Source organism: Aquarana catesbeiana, linkage group LG04 (assembly GCF_042186555.1).
Source record: "Aquarana catesbeiana isolate 2022-GZ linkage group LG04, ASM4218655v1, whole genome shotgun sequence".
NCBI classification, from domain to species: Eukaryota; Metazoa; Chordata; class Amphibia; order Anura; family Ranidae; genus Aquarana; species Aquarana catesbeiana.
In genome coordinates, this window is record NC_133327.1 from 135,128,461 (window position 1) to 135,148,745 (window position 20,285).

General features: G+C 45.5%; 1 protein-coding gene across 2 annotated transcripts in view; it reads right to left on the reverse strand.

Annotated features, from left to right (window-relative positions):
• The window catches only part of KLHL30 (kelch like family member 30), a 101,437-nt gene that overhangs the window by 21,030 nt on the left and 60,122 nt on the right, over window positions 1-20,285 (reverse strand). Inside the window, exons 4-6 of one of the 2 annotated variants that reach the window (XM_073625697.1) lie at window positions 13,689-13,775; window positions 1,599-1,754; window positions 1,303-1,491 (exon numbers count right to left, since the gene is read on the reverse strand). In XM_073625697.1, the coding sequence (XP_073481798.1) occupies window positions 1,303-1,491; window positions 1,599-1,754; window positions 13,689-13,775 (432 nt within the window). The remainder of the gene's footprint in view (window positions 1-1,302; window positions 1,492-1,598; window positions 1,755-13,688; window positions 13,776-20,285) is intronic. The other variant, XM_073625698.1, reaches the window with a different exon arrangement.

The window sequence follows — 20,285 nt, forward strand, 5'->3', positions numbered from 1 at the left end:
GAAGTGAGCCTGCTTTTGCACCCTCCAGCTTTAGTTAATAAACCTCTATGAGATGATAGCTTAATCCCACAGCATCATCTGTGCTCTCCTTCTCCACACATACAGTATGTCCCAGGTGTAAGGTCCCTTTCACACGAGCAGACCGATCGGGTCCGCCAGTCCGTTTTTTAGGAAGACCTGATGAGGCCCTCAATGCCCACCGACATATGATCCGATCCTGTCCGCTAAAAACATACGAATGGGGATCTGCTCCCCATCTGACTGGCAGATCGGATCGTATGACAGTCGGATGGAAACAGACAGGTTGTTTGTTTTCCATCTGACCACCCCATAGAGAACAGCGCGGTGTGTCCGTGTATGCTCTGCATGAGCAAAGTGGACACAGACCTGTCATTCACCTGCTTAGCAGGGATCAGCAGAGAGATTCCCTGCTAAGCAGGCGGATCCACTGACGGATTCCGCCAGCATGAAAGGGGCCTTAATCATAAAAAATAAAATGCGCTCCTATTGTGCAATACCATAAAAACAAGCAACTTTATAAAAGAAGGAAAATTACTTACACAAGTGAGTGCATAGCAAGCATATAGAATATATAATATGCAGGGCTCCATGACAAGATGACTGCCACAACCTACAGCCTTGAAAACATATCTCACCCAAACACCACTTCTGGTTGCTGATTTTTTTTTTTAATGGTACTGAGTTGGATATTTTCATTTTTTCCACAGATCCCTCCACTAGCTTCCCATTACCCAACGAATAAAATTCAAAACACTAACAATAACATACCAAGCCATTTACAACTCCTGTCGCCAACCAATCTTGTCTCCAAATATCACTCAAACCGTCCTCTCCCAAGACATCCTGCTCTCTAGCTCCCTTGTCTTCTCCTCCCATGCTCGTCTCCGGGACTTCTCCAGAGCCTCTACTATCCTCTGGAACACCCTACCCCAATATCTTCTACTCTGTCCACTCATCCCCTCAGGGAAGTCTATCTGCCTTCAGCTAATAACCAAATCTTCTATCTCTCTCATCAGTTCATCGCTCACAGTTACCTTTTGCTCCACCAGCCCCCCCCCCCCCCCCCCCCAATTGTATTGTTTCTGTTTTGTCTCCCTTTATATGTAAAGCGCAGTGCAAACTGTTTTGTACTGTAACATAGCGCTACATTTAAATTGATACTTACACTAAATTAGTTATAGACTAACATGTGAGCACTAGATTTTTTTTTTTTTTATTACACTTTAAGCAGAAGTCAGTGTTGAAAAAAAAATAGTTTTTAAAATAAGAGAGGTGTCATACCTGTAGATGGATTGTAACATTGAAGGGTTAATGCATTGTACTTTACAGCACAGGAGCCAACCACATACAACTTTCCACTGCAGCCAACAGCAGTAAAGTTGCTGACATACTTTTGGGCGGGGCTTACTGCTGACCATGTGCCGCTGTAGGGATCATAACACTCGACTGCCACTGCTTCCTGCAGAGTTCCTGTGAACAGAGTATGCAATTATGGACCAGTGGTTTTCCTTAAATACTATGGGGAATGCTGATCATTACCAGAGTTTTTTTTATAATTATGTACTGAGATATCTGACCTCCAATGACATATACCTCCCCATTCAAAGAGGCACTAGCGTGGTTGGTACGTGGATGTATCATTGGTGATAATGGCTTCCATAATCCTTCATTTAATACAAAGCACCAGCCATGACGTGTGGACCATGAATCATCTCGTGAACCTCGAGAGCCTCCTTGGAAAAATAGAGTGACAGTGAGAAAATCTACATTTTACATTACTATTGTGTTAATTTACTGTTCGCGTTTGTGAATACTGTGCAGCATGCAGTTTAAGGGAACCTTTTAGTCACTTCAAGCTTCTAAATATCAGGTTCCAAAGGCCAGTACACACAATAAGAAAATTGTCTGAAAATTTCCATATGGGGCACAATTGGTCGATTTTCTGATCCTTAGTATGGTGCTTTCGACAGCCGATTCCGATCGGACAACAAAAACTGTAGGTGCAAGCTAGAAAATGTGTATAGTACATGAACACAACGTCTGATTTTCGTTTAATTAATACAGTTTTCTCCCCAAGTTTACTCATGCACAGAAATGAAATAATACATAACAATACAACGAAATTCAACACATTACATCACTTCCAAAGTTGTATTCTGATGTACGAGAGTTTTCGTAAGTTGAGTAACCTCTTCATTTTCGATTTGAGATTAGCATGCAAAAAAACGTGGGCGATCATTCATCCAATATTCTCATTGTGTGCACAAGACTTTACTAAGACAAACTGCAAGGAAAGAAGGTCCCGGAGCAGAGGATAGAAGGGGATCAGCGCAGGAACAGCATTACATGTGCGGACTGCACAGTCACGCTGTCATATGCTGTTTTCCCCTTTAAGAAAGGGGGAGTGGCTGAAGCAGGGGAGGCTACGTTGAGGAAGATTAAGGAAAGAAGGGGGAAGTGACGTCAGTGGAGAGCGGCGGGGAGAAAGATTACACACGCTCCCATCGCTCCACCGATAATTCGGCAATGGCGGCTATCTCAGTGGCGGCGATGCTGGAACAGCTGCGAGCGGTGGCCGCAGCATGAGGGGCAGACTGGCTGCAGGCTCAGGTCTCAGCCATACTTACAGGGGACGGAGTGGCAACGAACGGGGGGGCCCCGGAGGCTTCATGTGCGTGCCGTTCCAGGCCGCCAGAGCGCTACAGCCCTGACTCCGCTCCTGGGGGTCAGAGGCCACAACATCAGGCCAGAGGAGGATTGAGCCAGCCACCCCCCCAGTGATCAGCAGGCTCAGGGAGCCAGAAGAGATGACTCGAGGAGGACGCAGCGGAGAGAACGGAATGCAGGGATGGGGGAGACCAGCGCAACCCACGGTTCCCCCCCTCAGCTCGTCGCAGATGCCAGGAGCAGACGGTCGGTGGTTCGCGGAGGGCCCCGAGCAGCCAGTCAGGCCAGAGTTCGTCGTCAGTCAATCGGGGGGCTGGCCAGGTGGCCGAGGCGGCCAGCAGCCCTGTGCCGTTTGGAGGGCGGACCGTGAGGGGCGCAGTGTCGTTGGTGAGCAGAGGCAGAGGGAGAGCAACAGAGGCCCAGACTGGTCAGCGGCACAGAAGCCCATCCAGGCGGGCAGGACACGGGTCTGGCGTTACACCGCAGAGAGTGGGATGAGAGCTACAGCGCAGACCCCCAGCAGCCAGAGCGGGTCCCTCTGGAGTGCAGCCAACGGTCGTTCGTCAGGAGGCGGTCAGCGACAGATCGGAAGGGGAGCTGTCCGGGTCGGAGAAGGACGAGGACCAGGGACATTCGTCAGCGATGGATTCCGGAGTGGCGGCTGGTGGGCCCAGTCCTGGGCAGCCTGGTGAGTGCAGCTCTACTTTATCTATTTCTTCTTTGTAGAAAAAGTTATTAGAGCAGGGCAGAAAAGGGGGTTCCTCCGGGGGGGATAGTTCAGCGGGGGGAGGGTGGTTAGGCCACCTGCAGAACAAACCAGGGAGGCAAGAGATGGGGCGGGCAGGACAGGCCTGCAGGATTTATTGGCAGGTTTGCGGGAGTTAGTACATCGCTTTGAGCCGACCACGGGGGACAGTTCGTCACCAGCGCGGGTGTGGGCTACACCAAAGGAAAAAGATGCGGCTACGGTGATTACGCCTACACCAACGGTCGCGGTCAGTGGAGATTCGGTTACACCGACAATCAGGGCTGGGACGGCGGTAATTGATCCGCCTGGACCATCAACCAGCGTTTCGTTCCCGGACAGCCAAGAAAAACCAGGGGAGAAGAAGTCGGAGTCAGTCAGGTTGGCGGACTCCGCAAAGAGAGGTCTATGTCTGTTTTGAAGGCCCATTGGGAGCCCATCTCAAAACAGAAGTGAAGGAAAAAATTTGGAAGGGAGAATATGTGGAGATATTCACATTGCTCCCGTTAGAAAAATTCAATCTGGATAGATTGAAACCGGAAGAACGTAAGAAAGAGGACGAGGAAAAATGCAGATATAGGCTGATTCTGCAAACCTTTTCTAATTGGCTGCAGGCGTTCGCTATCTTGGCGAGTGTGGTTGGGGAAAAGTCCCCCGAGCATTGCCTCATTAGTGAGGCGCACCAAACATACGGCGGAGTGGCATGGCTGCGATACGACGAGCAGTTTAGGCAATGGATGGCCATCAGACCTTCACTACGCTGGGATCATAAGGATATCAGCCTGTGGATGAAGCTTATGACTGCAACGAGGGCTCCGAACCAGTTTTTTCAGGCAGGGGTCGGAGGTAACGCTGCTCCAGGACAACCGACCGAAAAGAAATGGGGCTTCTGTTGGCAGTTTAATGAGGGCACCTGTAAGTTTGGTACAAACTGTTGATTCAAGCATACATGCTCCGGTTGTGGGGGATCTCCCGCACTGTCAAAGTGCTTTAGAAGAGGGAAGGGGCGTGGCGGAGAGCCTGCGAATAAGAAGGACGACGCCTGTGCGGGTGGAAAGGAAGCGTCCTTTCCTCAGTAGGTACCCCGACTGAAATGCGGCTCAGTTATTAGAAGCAGGATTCACAAGCGGTTTTAAAATACCGTGTTCCTTGGAAGCTGCACCTCCCATAGCGAAAAATTTACGTTCGGCCCTCACGCATCCGACAGTGGTTGCGGACAAATTAGAAAAAGAAATATAGTTGGGGGGCATGGCTGGCCCTTTCACCTAGCTCCCTCTTCCGGGATTGGTGGTATCCCCATTGGGAGTGGTTCCAAAGAAGGAGCCAAATAAATTCAGGTTGATTCATCATCTTTCCTTTCCGAAGGGTGAGTCAGTCAATGATTCGATTGCGCCGGAGGTGTGTCCGTATACTTCCTTTGATGCAGCGATATCATGGGTCCGTCGCTACGGGCGGGGGTCACTCATGGCAAAAGCGGATATTGAATCTGCTTTCCGGCTTTTGCCGGTCCACCCGGAAAGTTTCCGTTTGCTAGGCTGCACATGGAATGGGGCATACTACGTGGATCGCTGCCTCCCGATGGGGTGTTCTATTACCTGCTCTTTCTTTGAAACGTTCAGTTCGTTTCAGGAATGGGTGGTACGGGACGTTTCTGGGATCATTTCGGTCATCCACTATCTGGATGATTTCCTTTGTGTTGGCCCAGCGGGTTCTAACATTTGTGCAGTCCTCTTAGGGACACTGCAGCACATAGCGGAGCGTTTCGGGGTTCCGTTAGCGCAGGACAAAACGGAGGGCCCCACCTCCAATATAATTTTTCTGGGAATTGAGGTGGATTCCATGGGAATGGAGTGCCGACTGCCGTTGGAAAAGCTAGAATCTCTCAAGACAGAAGTGCGTGGGACCATTGGTAAGCGCAAGGTGCAATTGAGGCAGCTACAATCGTTATTGGGCAAGCTGAATTTTGCTTGCCGAATAATTCCCATGGGTAGGGTCTTCTGCCGGCGGTTGTCGGCAGCAACTGCGGGGGTTATCGCCCCCACTCACTTTGTGACTCTTAACAGTGACCATAGAGAGGACTTGTGGGTATGGCATAAATTCCTGGAATCATTTAACGGGCGCGCTCTTTGGATGTCAGGTCCTATCAGTAACTGGGATCTTGAATTATTCACGGATGCGGCAGGTTCTACGGGCTATGGGGCCGTTTTTCAAAGAACTTGGGGTGCCGCTCGCTGGCCCCCTACTTGGGTGGAGGCTGGGTTCTTGAAGAAACTGGTCCTCCTGGAACTGTTTCCAATCGTGGTAGCAATGGAAATCTGGGGGGAATCTTTTCGTAACTTGAAAGTGCGGCTCAACTGTGACAACTTAGGTGTTGTCCAGGTGATTAACCGTTTGCCAGCCAAGTCCATGCCAGTGGTCAGGTTGCTGAGGCATTTAGTATTACGCTGTTTGAAATTGAATGTTTTCATCTACACTGTACACTTACCAGGGGTTGAGAACACCTTAGCTGATGCACTGTCTCATTTTCAGTGGGACAGGTTTTGGGAGTTGGCACCAGATGCCGAGCAGCAGGGATGTTACCTGCCCCGACTGGATGTGGAACGTTGCCTTGGGAACGTGGCAAGGTGGATTCAACACTCCGTGAGTAAGGCCACTTGGGACACCTACTTCAAGGTATGGCAAGACTGGCTGGCATGCTTGCATAGGCTGGAAATCGCCCCTGAGGGCCGGGAGGTACCTCATGCGATTCTTTATTTTATTAATATGGGATTTGAGCGGGGAATCTCGACAGCTGCCATAGATACGAAATTGGCAGGTTTGGCCTTTCTTTTTAAGTTACAAGGGCTTCGAGACCATACAAAAGATTTCTGGGTGAAACAAGCAGTAAAAGGATACAGGAAAGCGCACAGGAAGGGGGATGGCAGGCGCCCGGTGTCTTTTGACATGTTACACGGGCTATTTCGACATATAGCATACATTTGCAGTTCAGAGTTTGAAAGCGATTTGTTCCGTGCGGCTTTTGCATTAGCGTTCTTTGGGGCGCTACGGGAGTATTACACTGGAGTATTTGACTGATTCGGTTAGAATATGTATTAAACGGTCAAAGACTGATCAGATTGGTAAGGGAGTGCAACTGGAGGTTTTCCGGATTGCGGAATCACACATTTGTCCGGTAAGAGAGATTCTAGCGTTCAGGGATATGCGTCCGAGATTATTGGGCTCATTCTTGATGCATGCAGATGGGTTGTCCTTGTCGAAATTTCAATTTATAGCAGTGTTCAAAAAATGTTTATCGGCGGCAGGCTTCGACCCCACCAGTTACTCATCCCATTCTTTCCGGATAGGTGCTGCTACAGAGGCTGCTAGGGCTGGTCTTAACTTTGAAGCAGTGAAGCGCATTGGTAGGTGGGATTCAGATAGATTTAAGCTTTTTATCCGCCCACACTTATTACAGGCTTGTTAGCAGGGGTTTTGTCAGTTTGGGGTTAGAGTTTAAGTTTGGGGGGTACTTACTGTTGTGTTTGTCAATTTTACTTCACAGGTGACTTGGTGGCCCTTGTTTGGATCTTGGGCCACTCATTCGTTTTCTAGGGGGCCAAACGGGCTGATGTTCGGCAGAATGGTAGGCAGCTAGGTATCCCAAGACAGGAAACTCGGGTCAGATGGATCGGGTTACCGAGTATGCTGTTGAACAGGGTAAGGTCAGAAGTCCACAAGTTCGCTCGTTGGGACAGGACTCCAGATGTTTTGTTGCTTCATGTGGGTCGGGGGGGATGACATGGGGGTCAGGTCCATGAGGGATCTTATCCGCGACATAAAAGGCGATTTTTTACGCTTACAGGCGGCATTTCCTGGGATGGTTATTGTATGGTCGGATATGGTTGGGAGGACGTCATGGCGGTGGGCTTTGTCTGCTAAAAAGGTTGATAGGGCCCGAGTAAAGGTAAATAAGGAAGTCAGCAGGTTCATTATGAGGAATGGGGGGGTGACCATACGGCATAGGGAGTTGGAGGTGGACACATGGAGGTACCTTAGGAGTGATGGGGTGCACCTTAATGAAGTGGGCACCGACCTCTGGGCGTTAGGCTTACAGGATGGGGTACAGCGGGCATTGAGGGTTTGGAGGTGCACGCAAGGGTAAGGTTTTACCCCTTGCGTGCGGTGGCAGTGGTTTTGGGTCTGTGAGGAGGAGGAGATTTATGTTATAGAGATATAACATGTATTAAATAAATGTAGCGCTAAATCAACTTGTATAAGTAATAAATGTGCACGTGCATATAATGTCCCAAATAATGCCGTGTGGCTGTCAACACAAAAGTCCACAATCAGGGTAAATGAACCATGGGGCAATACATGCAACTTCTCAACGATGTACTCAGAAGTCTTCAAGGTAAGTAGAAGGATGGAATACGCTTACCAGCTGTGTTGGATTCTATTGCCATAAGCATAGAATCAGTAAGACTTTGTGCCACCAAGGGCAGAAACATGAGGTGATGGAGGCAAGGGTAGAGCCTCTATGGTGGAGGCAAGGGTAGAGCCTCTCTCGGCTATGGATGTCCCTTCTGGTCCACTAGAACTGGGTCAAAGATGATTTCCACAGATCAATAGTTCCTTGATGCATCAGAACATGTGGAGAAAAAAGGGATACTTCCACATAGTGTAACTCCGTATTTTTATTAAAAAATCGCAGTACAGGGAGCAAAAATTAAAACGTGATCACGGATAAAAGCAGTGTATGAGGTAAATGAAACCACCCTACGCGTTTCGATCGAAACGATCTTCAACAGGGGTAATACCCATACCCCTGTTGAAGATCGTTTTGATCGAAACGCGTAGGGTGGTTTCATTTACCTCATACACTGCTTTTATCCGTGATCACGTTTTAATTTTTGCTCCCTGTACTGCGATTTTTTAATAAAAATACGGAGTTACACTATGTGGAAGTATCCCTTTTTTCTCCACATGTTCTGATGCATCAAGGAACTATTGATCTGTGGAAATCATCTTTGACCCAGTTCTAGTGGACCAGAAGGGACATCCATAGCCGAGAGAGGCTCTACCCTTGCCTCCACCATAGAGGCTCTACCCTTGCCTCCATCACCTCATGTTTCTGCCCTTGGTGGCACAAAGTCTTACTGATTCTATGCTTATGGCAATAGAATCCAACACAGCTGGTAAGCGTATTCCATCCTTCTACTTACCTTGAAGACTTCTGAGTACATCGTTGAGAAGTTGCATGTATTGCCCCATGGTTCATTTACCCTGATTGTGGACTTTTGTGTTGACAGCCACACGGCATTATTTGGGACATTATATGCACGTGCACATTTATTACTTATACAAGTTGATTTAGCGCTACATTTATTTAATATATGGTATTCATTCTTGTCACATGGTTTGTAGCAGCTTACTCACTCACTGTCCATCCTCATTTTTTAGGGTAGCGCAATAATTATTCCCTTCCAGAGATATAACATGGTTGGTACCCATATGTAATATGGGTTTTGTTATGTGCCTTCCGGTTACGAGGGGTTAACCAGGAAGGGGTAAAAGTTAGGTCACTGGGAAGGTTGTGTACCGTCTCACAGTCTGGGGTTTGCGACTGGAGGCCTAAAAGTTTTGACGAAGTTTGTCGCAGTGATCTGTGGGTGTGTTCCCCTCCAAGACCCCAATAAGTACTGAGAAGTTTATTATTAAAAAGTTATTTAAAAAGTTATTTAAAATGTTATTTATTTAATATGTTATTTTATTAATAAAACGCCGTCAAGGCCATTTACTCCAACACCTTGTCACGTCATTTGTGGGGAGGATTTGGAGGGAATTGAGTTTATGTTTAAGGGGTGGCGAAGAGGACTGGGGGTTAAGGCCTTCACATGTCAAGAAGGTCCCGGAGCAGAGGATAGAAGGGGATCAGCGCAGGGACAGCATGACATGTGCGGACTGCACAGTCACGCTATCGTATGCTGTTTTCCCCTTTAAGAAAGGGGGAGTGGTTGAAGCAGGGGAGGCTACGTTGGGGAAGACTAAGGAAAGAAGGGGGAAGTGACGTCAGTGGACAGCGGCGGGGAGAAAGATTCCCTCCCACCCTCCTTGGTGTGCTTATGGGAAAAGGGGAATATGAAGTTAGCTTGGGCAGTGGTTTTGGATCTGTGAGGAGGAGATTTATGTTATAGAGATATAACATGGTTGGTACCCATATGTAATAAGGGTTTTGTTATGTACCTTCCGGTTACGAGGGGTTAACCAGGAAGGGGTAAAAGTTAGGTCACTGGGAAGGCTGTGTACCGTCTCACAGTCTGGGGTTTGCGACTGGAGGCCTAAAAGTTTTGACGAAGTTTGTCGCAGTGACCTGTGGGTGTGTTCCCCTCCAAGACCCCAATAAGTACTGAGAAGGTTATTATTAAAAAGTTATTTAAAATGTTATTTATTTAATATGTCATTCTATTAATAAAAGGCCGTCAAGGCCATTTACTCCAACACCTTGTCACGTCATTTGTGGGGAGGATTTGGAGGGAATTGAGTTTATGTTTAAGGGGTGGCGAAGAGGACTAGGGGTTAAGGCCTTCACATGTCATGTTCACTTTGATGTATGTAGCAGGCCTCTTTGAAAATAATTCAATTTTGTTACTGGGGCCAGACTTCGCTGAATTGCATAGAAAATGTAGCAGCCATAATAACTGATCAAAAAACTAAGGAAAGTGTACTTAAAAAAAAAAAAAAAACTAAAGGGAATTTGGTTTGGCATCCAACCAGTACAGCTACTTATTCAAGGATCTTCTCATCCCTCTGGGAAATGTAGCTGTTGATTTACTAGCAACATGAAATGGGCAAATCCTGTAGGGCCACACAAGCACCCAAAGCACCCAGGGACCCCACTTGGCTAAAGCCTGCCAAATGCCACCCCCCTGTCCAGTGAGCCTCAGTGACCAATATGGACAATAATATTTGACAGGAAAATGGCAGTTGAGGTGCGTTCTCAACCAGTATTCTGAATCAAGCTGTGCTATGCTCTAAGTGGTGGTCAAGGATCTGTCTGTGCTGTCTGGAAGAAATGTATGAATCACAAGAGCAGCTGAACAGAATTGCAAATCCTTTCGCAGGTAAAACAGTCTTCAGATTTTTACTTCAGCTGTGTAGCAGCTTGTCTGGAATCCTGCTGTAAGTGGCAGATGTCTTCTACAGTTATGTTTTTGCCAGTTGAAAAAAGTAATTCTTGTCAATGAAAATATGTATCCTGCATATGGATAGTCTTAAAGTGATTGTACACCTTCACCTTGTAAACTGATCCATTCAGTTTAAAATAAAAATGAAAGGTAAGACATATGTGTGTAGATATACAGTATCTCACAAAAGAGAGTACACTTCTCACACTTTTGTAAATATTTTATTCTATCTTTTCATGTGACAACACTGAAGAAATGACACTTTGCTACAATGTAAAGTAGTGAGTGTACAGCTTGTATAAGGGCTCTTTCACACGGGGGATCCGTATGTCCGTTTTTCATCCTTCCGTTTTCGGATGAAAAACGGACATACATGTATCCCTATGGAGCGTCGGATGTCAGCGGTGACATGTCCGCTGACATCCGACCCGCTCCGATCCGAAAAGTGTAACGGAGGAAAACCCTACTTTTCCATCCGTTTTCGGATCGGGTGACGTTGGACACTACGGCCATCATCATCCGATCCCCCATAGGGGAGAGCGGCGCTCTTACAGGTCCGTCGCTGCACAGTGTGCAGCGATGGACCTGTCATCTTCCTGCTCAGCGGGGATCGGCGGAGCGATCCCCGCTGAGCAAGCGGGTGTTCATGGGGCGGATCATCACTGATCTGCCCCGTGTGAAAGAGCCCTAACAGTGTAAATTTGCTGTCCCCTCAAAATAACTCAACACACAGCCAATAATGTCCAAACCGCTGGCAAAAAAAGTGAGTACACCCCTAAGTACAAATGTCCAAATTGGGCCCAATTAGCCATTTTCCCTCCCCAGTGTCATGTGACTCGTTAGTGTTACAAGGTCTCAGGTGTGAATGGGGAGCAGGTGTGTTAAATATCATGTTATCGCTCTCACTCTCTCATACTGATCACTGGGAGTTCAACATGGCACCTCATGGCAAAGAACTCTCTCTCGAATCTGAAAAAAATAATTGCTGCTCTACATAAAGATGTCCTAGGCTATAAGAAGATTGCCAAGACCCTGAAACTGAGCTGCAGCGCGGTGACCAAGACCATACAGCGGTTTAACAGGACAGGTTACACTCAGAACAGGTCTCTCCAGGGGCGACCAAAGAAGTTGAGTGCACATGCTCAGTGTCATATCCAGAGGTTGTCTTTGGGAAATAGACATATGAGTGCAGCCAGCATTGCTGCAGAGGTTGAAGGGGTGGGGGGTCAGCCTGACAGTGCTCAGACCATATGTTGCACACTGCATCAAATTGGTCTGCATGGCTGTTGCCCCAGAAGGAAGCCTCTTCTAAAGATGATGCACAAGAAAGCCCACAAACAGTTTGCTGAAGCAAGCAGACTAAGGAGATGGATTACTGGAACCATGTCCTGTGGTCTGATGAGACCAAGATAAACTTATTTGGTTCAGATGGTTTCAAGCGTGTGTGGCGGCAACCAGTTGAGGAGTACAAAGACAAGTGTGTCTTGCCTACAATGATGGACTAGCCAAGCATGTCCCCAGATCTAAACCCAATTGAACATCTGTGGGGCATCCTCAAACAGAAGATGGAGGAGCGCAAGGTCTCTAACATCCACCAGCTCAGTGATGTTGTCATGGAGGAGTGGAAGAGGACTCCAGTGGCAACCTGTGAAGCTCTGGTGAACTCCATGCCCAAGAGGGTTAAGGAAGTGCTGGAAAATAATGGTGGCCACACAAAATATTGACACTTTGCGCCCAATTTGGTTTAGACATTAATGGCTGTGTGTTGTGTTGAGTTATTTTGAGGAGACAGAAAATGTACACTGTTATACAAGCTGTACACTCACTAGTTTACATTGTAGCAAATGGTAATTTCTTCAGTGTTGTCACATGAAAAGATATTAAAGTAATTACAACAATGTGAGGGGTGTACTCACTTTTGTGAAATACTGTAAATACCTTTTTTTCCCTTTTTCACTTTACCTCTGTACTTAGCTGCATAAGAGCTTGTGGCAGAGAAACAGCAGCACACTGATCTTCCTAGTGAATGGCTGTGTAAGGAGGGGGTTGTCAGGATAAGGCTAATCATTGGTGGAGAGCAGTCTGAGTTCCCAGAATAGATAGAGAACTGACAGCGGTGTGTTATCTTGCTTAGTGTTTTAGTGTCCGTTTAGTGTCCGTTTTTAATAGAAAAGCAGAGGGACTGGCAGGAACACCAGGGATTTCACACAAAGGAAACGAGAAAGTGAACAGGATACTTTTTTCATACAAGTACATAGTAGAGCAAGCACATAGCAGCAGTATAAAATGTTAGGTTTACCTATTTTTTAATTTGTATGTCCTGTGCATGGATATTTTTGATTGTTTAGAATTCAGAGCATGACAAGTGAATCAAGCAGATATTTTAATGTCACAAAGGTTTCCTTACACCAAAACAAAGTTCTTTCCTATTCAAATTGCTTTGACAGCTTCCTACAATAAAACAGGGTTTGTGCTAGGAATGAATCTAAGAAATAACCCTAAAGCCTGGTACAAACAGGCAGTCTTTTTTTTCGTTCAACCTAGTGAGCTGAACAACAAAAAAACTGAGGAGGTCGCTGTACTAACTATGCCATGTCAGTACAGAGATCTCCCCTGCTGTACTTCTGTGCTCTGACAGGAGGGCTGACCACCCCCCACCCCCCCCCCCCACCAGAATACATTGTCAGCAGCACTCACCAGCATTGGCTGCAAGCGCTGATTGGATGCTAGTTGGCTGCTGGTTTTCCAGCATGCATGCTCCACAGAAGCTGGACGTGAGATTGGTTTCTTTTAGACAAGGAGCTGTACACACGGGCCGAAAGACAGCTGGTAACTGCAGAACCGACTGTTTTCGGCTGATTTTCAACCAAGGTGTACTTAACATAAGGCATCACACTAAATGTTAATTGATAGGATGGAATTTTTCCTTTGATCCCCTATTGCTCTCTATAAACAATAAACAATTCAGTATGCTTACAATGTGTGTCAGTTGCAGAAAAGATCTTTCAGGCATAATATTATTCACAAAAAAAATGACTTAAAGCTAATGAACATGGCAGGTTTTACTCTTCCCAAAGTTCTGTCATACTGACCTGTAACATAGACATCATTGTTCAAGGAGGTGAGGGAGAATCCCCATTTATTATAATCTGGGAAATCTGGGAGAGCCATCCACATCTCTGTCACAGACATAAGACACATCAGAATGGAAAAGCAACACATTGACACCAACAAAGCCATATATTTAGAGAGCACACCTTAGCTGCACTTGAATGATATTGACCTGTCTGCAGGCTCAGGCCCACTTGTACCCAACAATGTTACATGCTTATTATCAAGTCTCATTATGAATTAACATTTGAAAATAGAGTAGTATAATTGTGCAATTTACTTTATTTGCCTTCGGAAACAAAACCCTAAAAGGGTGCTCCACACATAAGTAATTACATGAATAACAGAAAATTGTCATCAAATACTTAGCGTAATTTTCCTTTCTCGGCCCATCCTCACGTCAGCACACAACGGGTTAACACCTCCTCCGGAGCCCCACAGGACCACCTGTTCCAAGCTGAATAAAAGACAGCCCCTCCCCCAACTAAGATGTTCGATAACCTAGCCTGCGACAGGCCACTGTGGAGGGAGTCCTGTGCTGATGTGAGGATGGGCCAGGAAAGGAAAATTGCGGTGAGTATTTGATAACAATTTTTCATTTTCTTGGCCCACCTCACGTCAGCACACAACGGGATATACCAAAGCTAATATAGGGCGGGAGAGAACAAATGAAGAGACACTGTCAATCAAAAAAAAGCTGCTAAAGCCAGAAAGAATTGATCTATCTTGTCCCAAACTTGCTGACTGCATATTTAGTTTGTAAGGTTGAATGAAGGCCACACCAGACCTTCACGCTAGCCTTTACCTATATCTTCCAAGCAATCCTGGCATAACTGCCCCAAAGGCTGTCACCCCTCTAGTCACATAGGTTTGCAATTGTTTCAGGGCAGAAAGGCCTAATTCCTGCATGCCAATCTAAATACCCTGGTAACCCAAGAGTGGATGACTCTTGAGGGACTGATGGCTAAATGAAAAGATTGTACACTTTCCTCTTTTGACCAAGTACACTGTTGGAAACTCGACTATGTGTAAGAAAACTGAAGTCTTCCTGCTGTGCATTCAGTGACTCTCGTGTAAAAACTCGGAGGGACTACTTCCCAGTTTTTCTGGAAACTGGATACCACTTTAAAATTGAACTTTGGAGATAGACGTGGTATCCCTAGCTCTGGTAAAAAGAAAAGAAAAAAATAGACACCAAAGGGCCTATGCAGGAAAGTGTTGCAATCTTCAATGTCCTTCTGTCTGAAGTAGTTGCTGTCAGGAGAACTGGTAGTTTTTTAAGTACCGGTACTTCAATGAAAATTAAACCATTGGAGCAAAGGGTGCTCTCAGATCCAAGCCTAAGTCCCACAGACGGAACAAGGATTTCCCTCAAGGTCATAGCATATATAGATTGTCATCTGCAAGAAGCATCTGGTCACTGGCTTTTGACTGTAAAATGTCAACAATATGGGCTAGAGCAGGGAACACAGGAGAGAAAGCTTTTGCTGAGCAAACAAAATAATTTTCTTTAATATCCTCTTATATGTAATGTTCATGGATGGTCTTGTGGTCACCAAGGTCTGAACAACCTCAGATGAGAATCCCTGCACCTCTAGTGTAGCCTATTCCATAGCCAGGCTATTAAAAGTAGTCTCATTGGATTGGGGGTGCTGCTATTGACCTTGCCATAAAAGATTTCATTTGACCTGAGACAAAGATCAAACAGAAAATTCCACGGCACTGTGAACCTATCTTGTATGACGGAGTCTTTGCATTGGTATCCTGTTGCAAATATCAAAAGCTGCATGTTCAGTGAAGTCTGCCTAAGAACTACTGCTGAAATGCCCCATAGGGCCAATATTTTGTATGAGGCACTTGTTTAAAAAATATTCTGCCTTACTGAACCAATAATTGATTTTGCGGCCCTGAAAAGAAGACCAACCTTAACTGACTGTAAGTTGTTCTCTGTCCCACGTTTCTTTGCAAGATGTAAGAAAAGACTTTTGGTGTCCCCTTTTCAGGCAATGTCTTGTTGTCAACCTTACTCAGGCCCCCTTGAAGACTCTGAAAGGCTTGCAATGCTAGAAAAGGGTTCCTTCCATTAAAGATACTTGGGGACTCTGCGCTTCACCGCGCTCCAATGGCCTTGCACTTGTTTCTTCAGATTGTGGACTCCCCAGCCCCAGACACTGGCATCAGAATCATCTCCTGGGCTGAGAGACCTGCCTCCGAAAGAAGTACAGTGATGATGTCCAAAATCACAGTTCTTGTTAAATTTGTATAGGCACAAAGATTTTCTGATCCATAGACAGCCCAGCTCATAGGATAAAGAAGGCAAATTGAAACGCCCTCATGTGCCACCTGGCCAAGGTACCACCACTGCCAACAAGATCTTCAAAAAGATTCCTGGGGCTGTGTCAATTCTGTAAAAGGCAGGCACCTGAACTGGAAGTGACATCTGGCCACTGCAAATCTCACACGCCTCTGGTGCTCAGCATTGATCGGTACATGGAAGTACGAGTCGGCCGTTCGATTGATACCAACTGGTCCTCCTGCTGAACTGTCTCTGTAACTGTCTGTATGGACTCCATCTTGAACCTCTTGGTGTGTATGAACACATTCGATTCCTTCAAATTAAAACAGGCCAGAAGGCTCCTGCCTTAGGTACTAGACAAACTGGAGAGAAAAGTCCCCAGAGATTCTATGTTATCGGCATCACTGGCCTGATGGCCTTCTAGCAGTATAAAAATCTTGCAAAAATGTTCTCTTCTGAGATCTGTTGGTCATAGATTAAATGGATCCAGTGGTCAACTTTGGAATTCTTCATTGTACTCCCACTTGTCTTCTGGACCAACTGGTCTTTGATGATTGTCAACCAAACCCTCCAGAAGGAGGATACAATCATCAAATTCACTCAGGCCCCCTAGCCTCAACTGGAAGAGACTGGTTGGACGCACTTTCAAAAAGACTTTCAAGCCATCTTAGCAACTTGCTCCGGACTTGATTTCATGTATAAAGTAAGTTTGAAACACCTCCACTGTGATCTGTTAAATCTGCAGCCTGTCCTATAAGATTTGGCCTCCTGCACCTCCTGAAGTTCAGTAAGCTTGAGTGATGGATGGCGGCTTCCTCTTACTAGTCTGTGGCCACAGTCCAGACTTTTCCTCCTGTCATTCGCTTAATTGCATTGTTCAGCGTTTGGCCAAACAAATACCTCCCATTACAGGAAATATCTAAGGCTTATGTAGAAGTTCCGCCTGCCCTCCAGTGGCATAACCACAACGCTCTCATAGCAGTGACTAGTGACATAGAGTGCACCAGCGCTTGTACTAGGTCTATCAAAAGCATCAACCAAAAGTCAGTTGCCAGGTTCCACTTTTTCCAGAAACTGTGCCAAATCTTGCAGTTTCCAGTGTTGAATGTAATGCCATTTCTGAAGTTTATATATCAAAGTTAACTCTATTGCTGGTAGGAAGGCAAAATCTGTCACTGTATAGATTCTGTGTAAGCCTGATGGCTAGATCACTACAATTTCTGCGTTCCAGATGTGTTTCTGCATGAGTGTTTTTGATGCATCTCAATGCGTTTTGCCACTTTCCAGATGTGTTCCATACAGAAACAATGCAACATTCTAATTCTGTTGACTGCACTAGAATGCACTGGTGTGAACTAGGTAATTGGAATCAAAGTTAAACACTGTCCATGCGTTCTTGATGCAGAATAAAAACGTACTGGACTGCATCTGGTGTGAACAAGTCCACTTTCTCATCCATAGGATCTCTGAAGGCAATTGAGTTATAAAAAGGCAAAGACACTTGCCAGTCGCTAGAGGGCAGCATCCACCCCTGGAAGTGCAGTGCATAAACATACATCAGCCATCCTATTTGTATAAAGCTTAGAAAACCTATTACTGTAAATTGGTCATCTAATGAGGTCTCTGTCATCCTTCATCAACAAGCGATTTACTTTCTATACTTATGGGAAAACACCATCCTTCATCAATGAGCACTTTACGCTCTATCATTGTGGGAAAAGACCATCCTTTATCAATGAGTGCTTTGCACTCTATCATTGTGGGAAAATACCATCCTTTATCTACGAGCGATTTACGCTCTATCATTGTGGGAAAAGACCATTCTTCATCAACGAGCGCTTTACGCTCTATCATTATGGTTATTGCTTGTTGCGTGGATATTTGCAGCATACTTTCTGTTATAACCGCCTTAATAGGGCTTAGAATTTTACATAACCCCATCCTTGTGAGGCAACCTGCAGACTGCATGCCGGCCCAAAATGCACCCTGAGCTGGGCGAGACATTTTCTATCATGCTGGCATAAACGCATTTGCCAATTTCCTGGATCCTGTCCCTTCACAGGGTAAGTGGAAATTACTCCTTTAGTGTGTGTTGACCGCATGCTTAATGAATGTGACAACCTGTTAGGTGTCGTCGTCCTGGTCAGGATAAGATGATCGTTGGTGGGTCTTATGTTTTTCTGGAGCGTTTGCGTTCAGGGTTTCTGCTCCTAAAATAATGCAAAACACCTTAATTTGCATAATTTCCTTGAGCATTCTTTTAAAAACCATGCCCCACATTGCCCCCTCCTACCTTTGCTAATCTTCTGTGCCACTAACAGGTGTGGCAAGCTCATATTTGCATAAAATATATGGAGAAAAGCATATTACCTCTCATCAAAAAACAGGTACCCTGTCTCCTTAAGAGCCATCTGCCTTCATTCACTCACTTCAGAAGCAGCAGCAAGTGAGCCCAGGCAGAATTTTCAAAGGCAGACAGCAGACATAGTCAGAGTCTGAGACAAAAAACAGTCAGACTGTCAAACCCACAGAGGTACTCAGCACAGCAAGGGAGCCAGGACAGCACATCCAGAGGCAGACAGGAGAGTCAGTCAAAGGTAAGTCCTTTACCTGGCAGGACTGCAGAGAGAGAAGCCCTCTCAACTGCAGACCTACAAGATCATTTACACCATTGCATGGCGTCTGGAGGTTCCCATCCTGTGCTGCCCATCTCACTGCCCCCTGTGACATCATTCACAGCTGGTCTCAGACTGACAATAAAGCCAGGAGAGTACTGCAGTGAGCTGCATATAAAAAGACAGGAAAAAAACCCAAAGGGAGAGGCAATGATGACATTGCAGAACTCTTATAATACCACACCTGTATCAATACTGTTTAAGCATTGTTTTGCCCGCAGCCCTGGCACAAAGGGCACCCAGTTTTTAGAAGGATTTACCTCCAGCATTTAGGGTCTTCCAACTCCATGAGAGGCTGAACATGGAGGGGTAGGTTTGGCAGGGGGGATGCAGCAAACAAATTCTTACCCACTGCAATCAACAGATGGCTGGAGCAGACGAAAAAAGAAAACATCTTAGTTGGGGGAGGGGCTGTCTTTTATTCAGCTTGGAACAGGTAGTCCTGTAGGGTTCCAAAGGAGGTGTAACTCATTGTGTGCCGTGAAGTGGACCAAGAAAGAGGGGAGCACAGGCAGTGTAAATATTAGTAGCAAAATGATCCACCAAAAAAGATTTTCTTACCAAGGCTTAACCATACATAACATAATAAATACATATTTGTCAAAGGACATCACCATTGTAACATATGGTTACACAAGGTGAGTATACATAAAAACACAATTTTATTCCATACTTTAAAAACTTGTTAAAAGCCAAATCCATCCTGAGAAATCTGGGAAAAACTATGATCTAGAAAATGCTTGTGTTTGTAATGTAGGAACACTGAACCTTATGGAGACGCATTATAATGTGTTTGCAGGAAAGAAATTTGCTACGTGTAGGTCTGGCCTTAGTGCCAAATAATTCATTCAAAAATCCATATATCCTTTATTTTGACATTAAGGTCACAATCAGTGAAAATAAAGTATTTAACGTGTTTCAGGAACCAAGAAATCCCCCTTCATCAGGGCTCAGACTTGATAGAATTTCAATATGGGCTGATAAAGGGGGATTTTTTTGGCCCCTGAAATGGGTTGGCTACTTTCTTTCTACTGCTTTTGACTTTATTATCAAAAAATAAAGGATTTATAAACTTTTGAAATGATTGTTTGACACTTGGTCCCTTTGGTTCACACGCATTTTTACTGCTGTCAGTGTCCCATTAGTGAGATTTCCGTTAATGTCCTATTCCACAGACGCAGCAAGAAGTGGAAGGATCCGATGTCTCTGTCATCTGAACAGGTGTACCGACTGAAGGATCTTTCCTTTATTGCTGGTCCAATGCAGCAATGGAATGGCAAAATGCAGGTTTGGGTGGTGATGGGCAAGAAGAATTCCACCAATGTTTTTCCAGGGATTGAATAGTCTGTGTGATACGGGTATACAGTTACTGGTACAGCTCACATCCATGAGGAATAACAGCTGCTAATAATCTCTGAATGTGTCTATATATTGAATGATATTTTTCTAGATAACACAGACGTCATGGACACCAACGTCATGGAGACGATAGTGTTATATATTACTTTATATATATACCTTTTGTGTACTTTTTTCACTGTGTTTTTAGACAATGCAATAGTAAAACTATGGAGACCAGGGCCTTAGCCATATCTGAACTGAGTGCT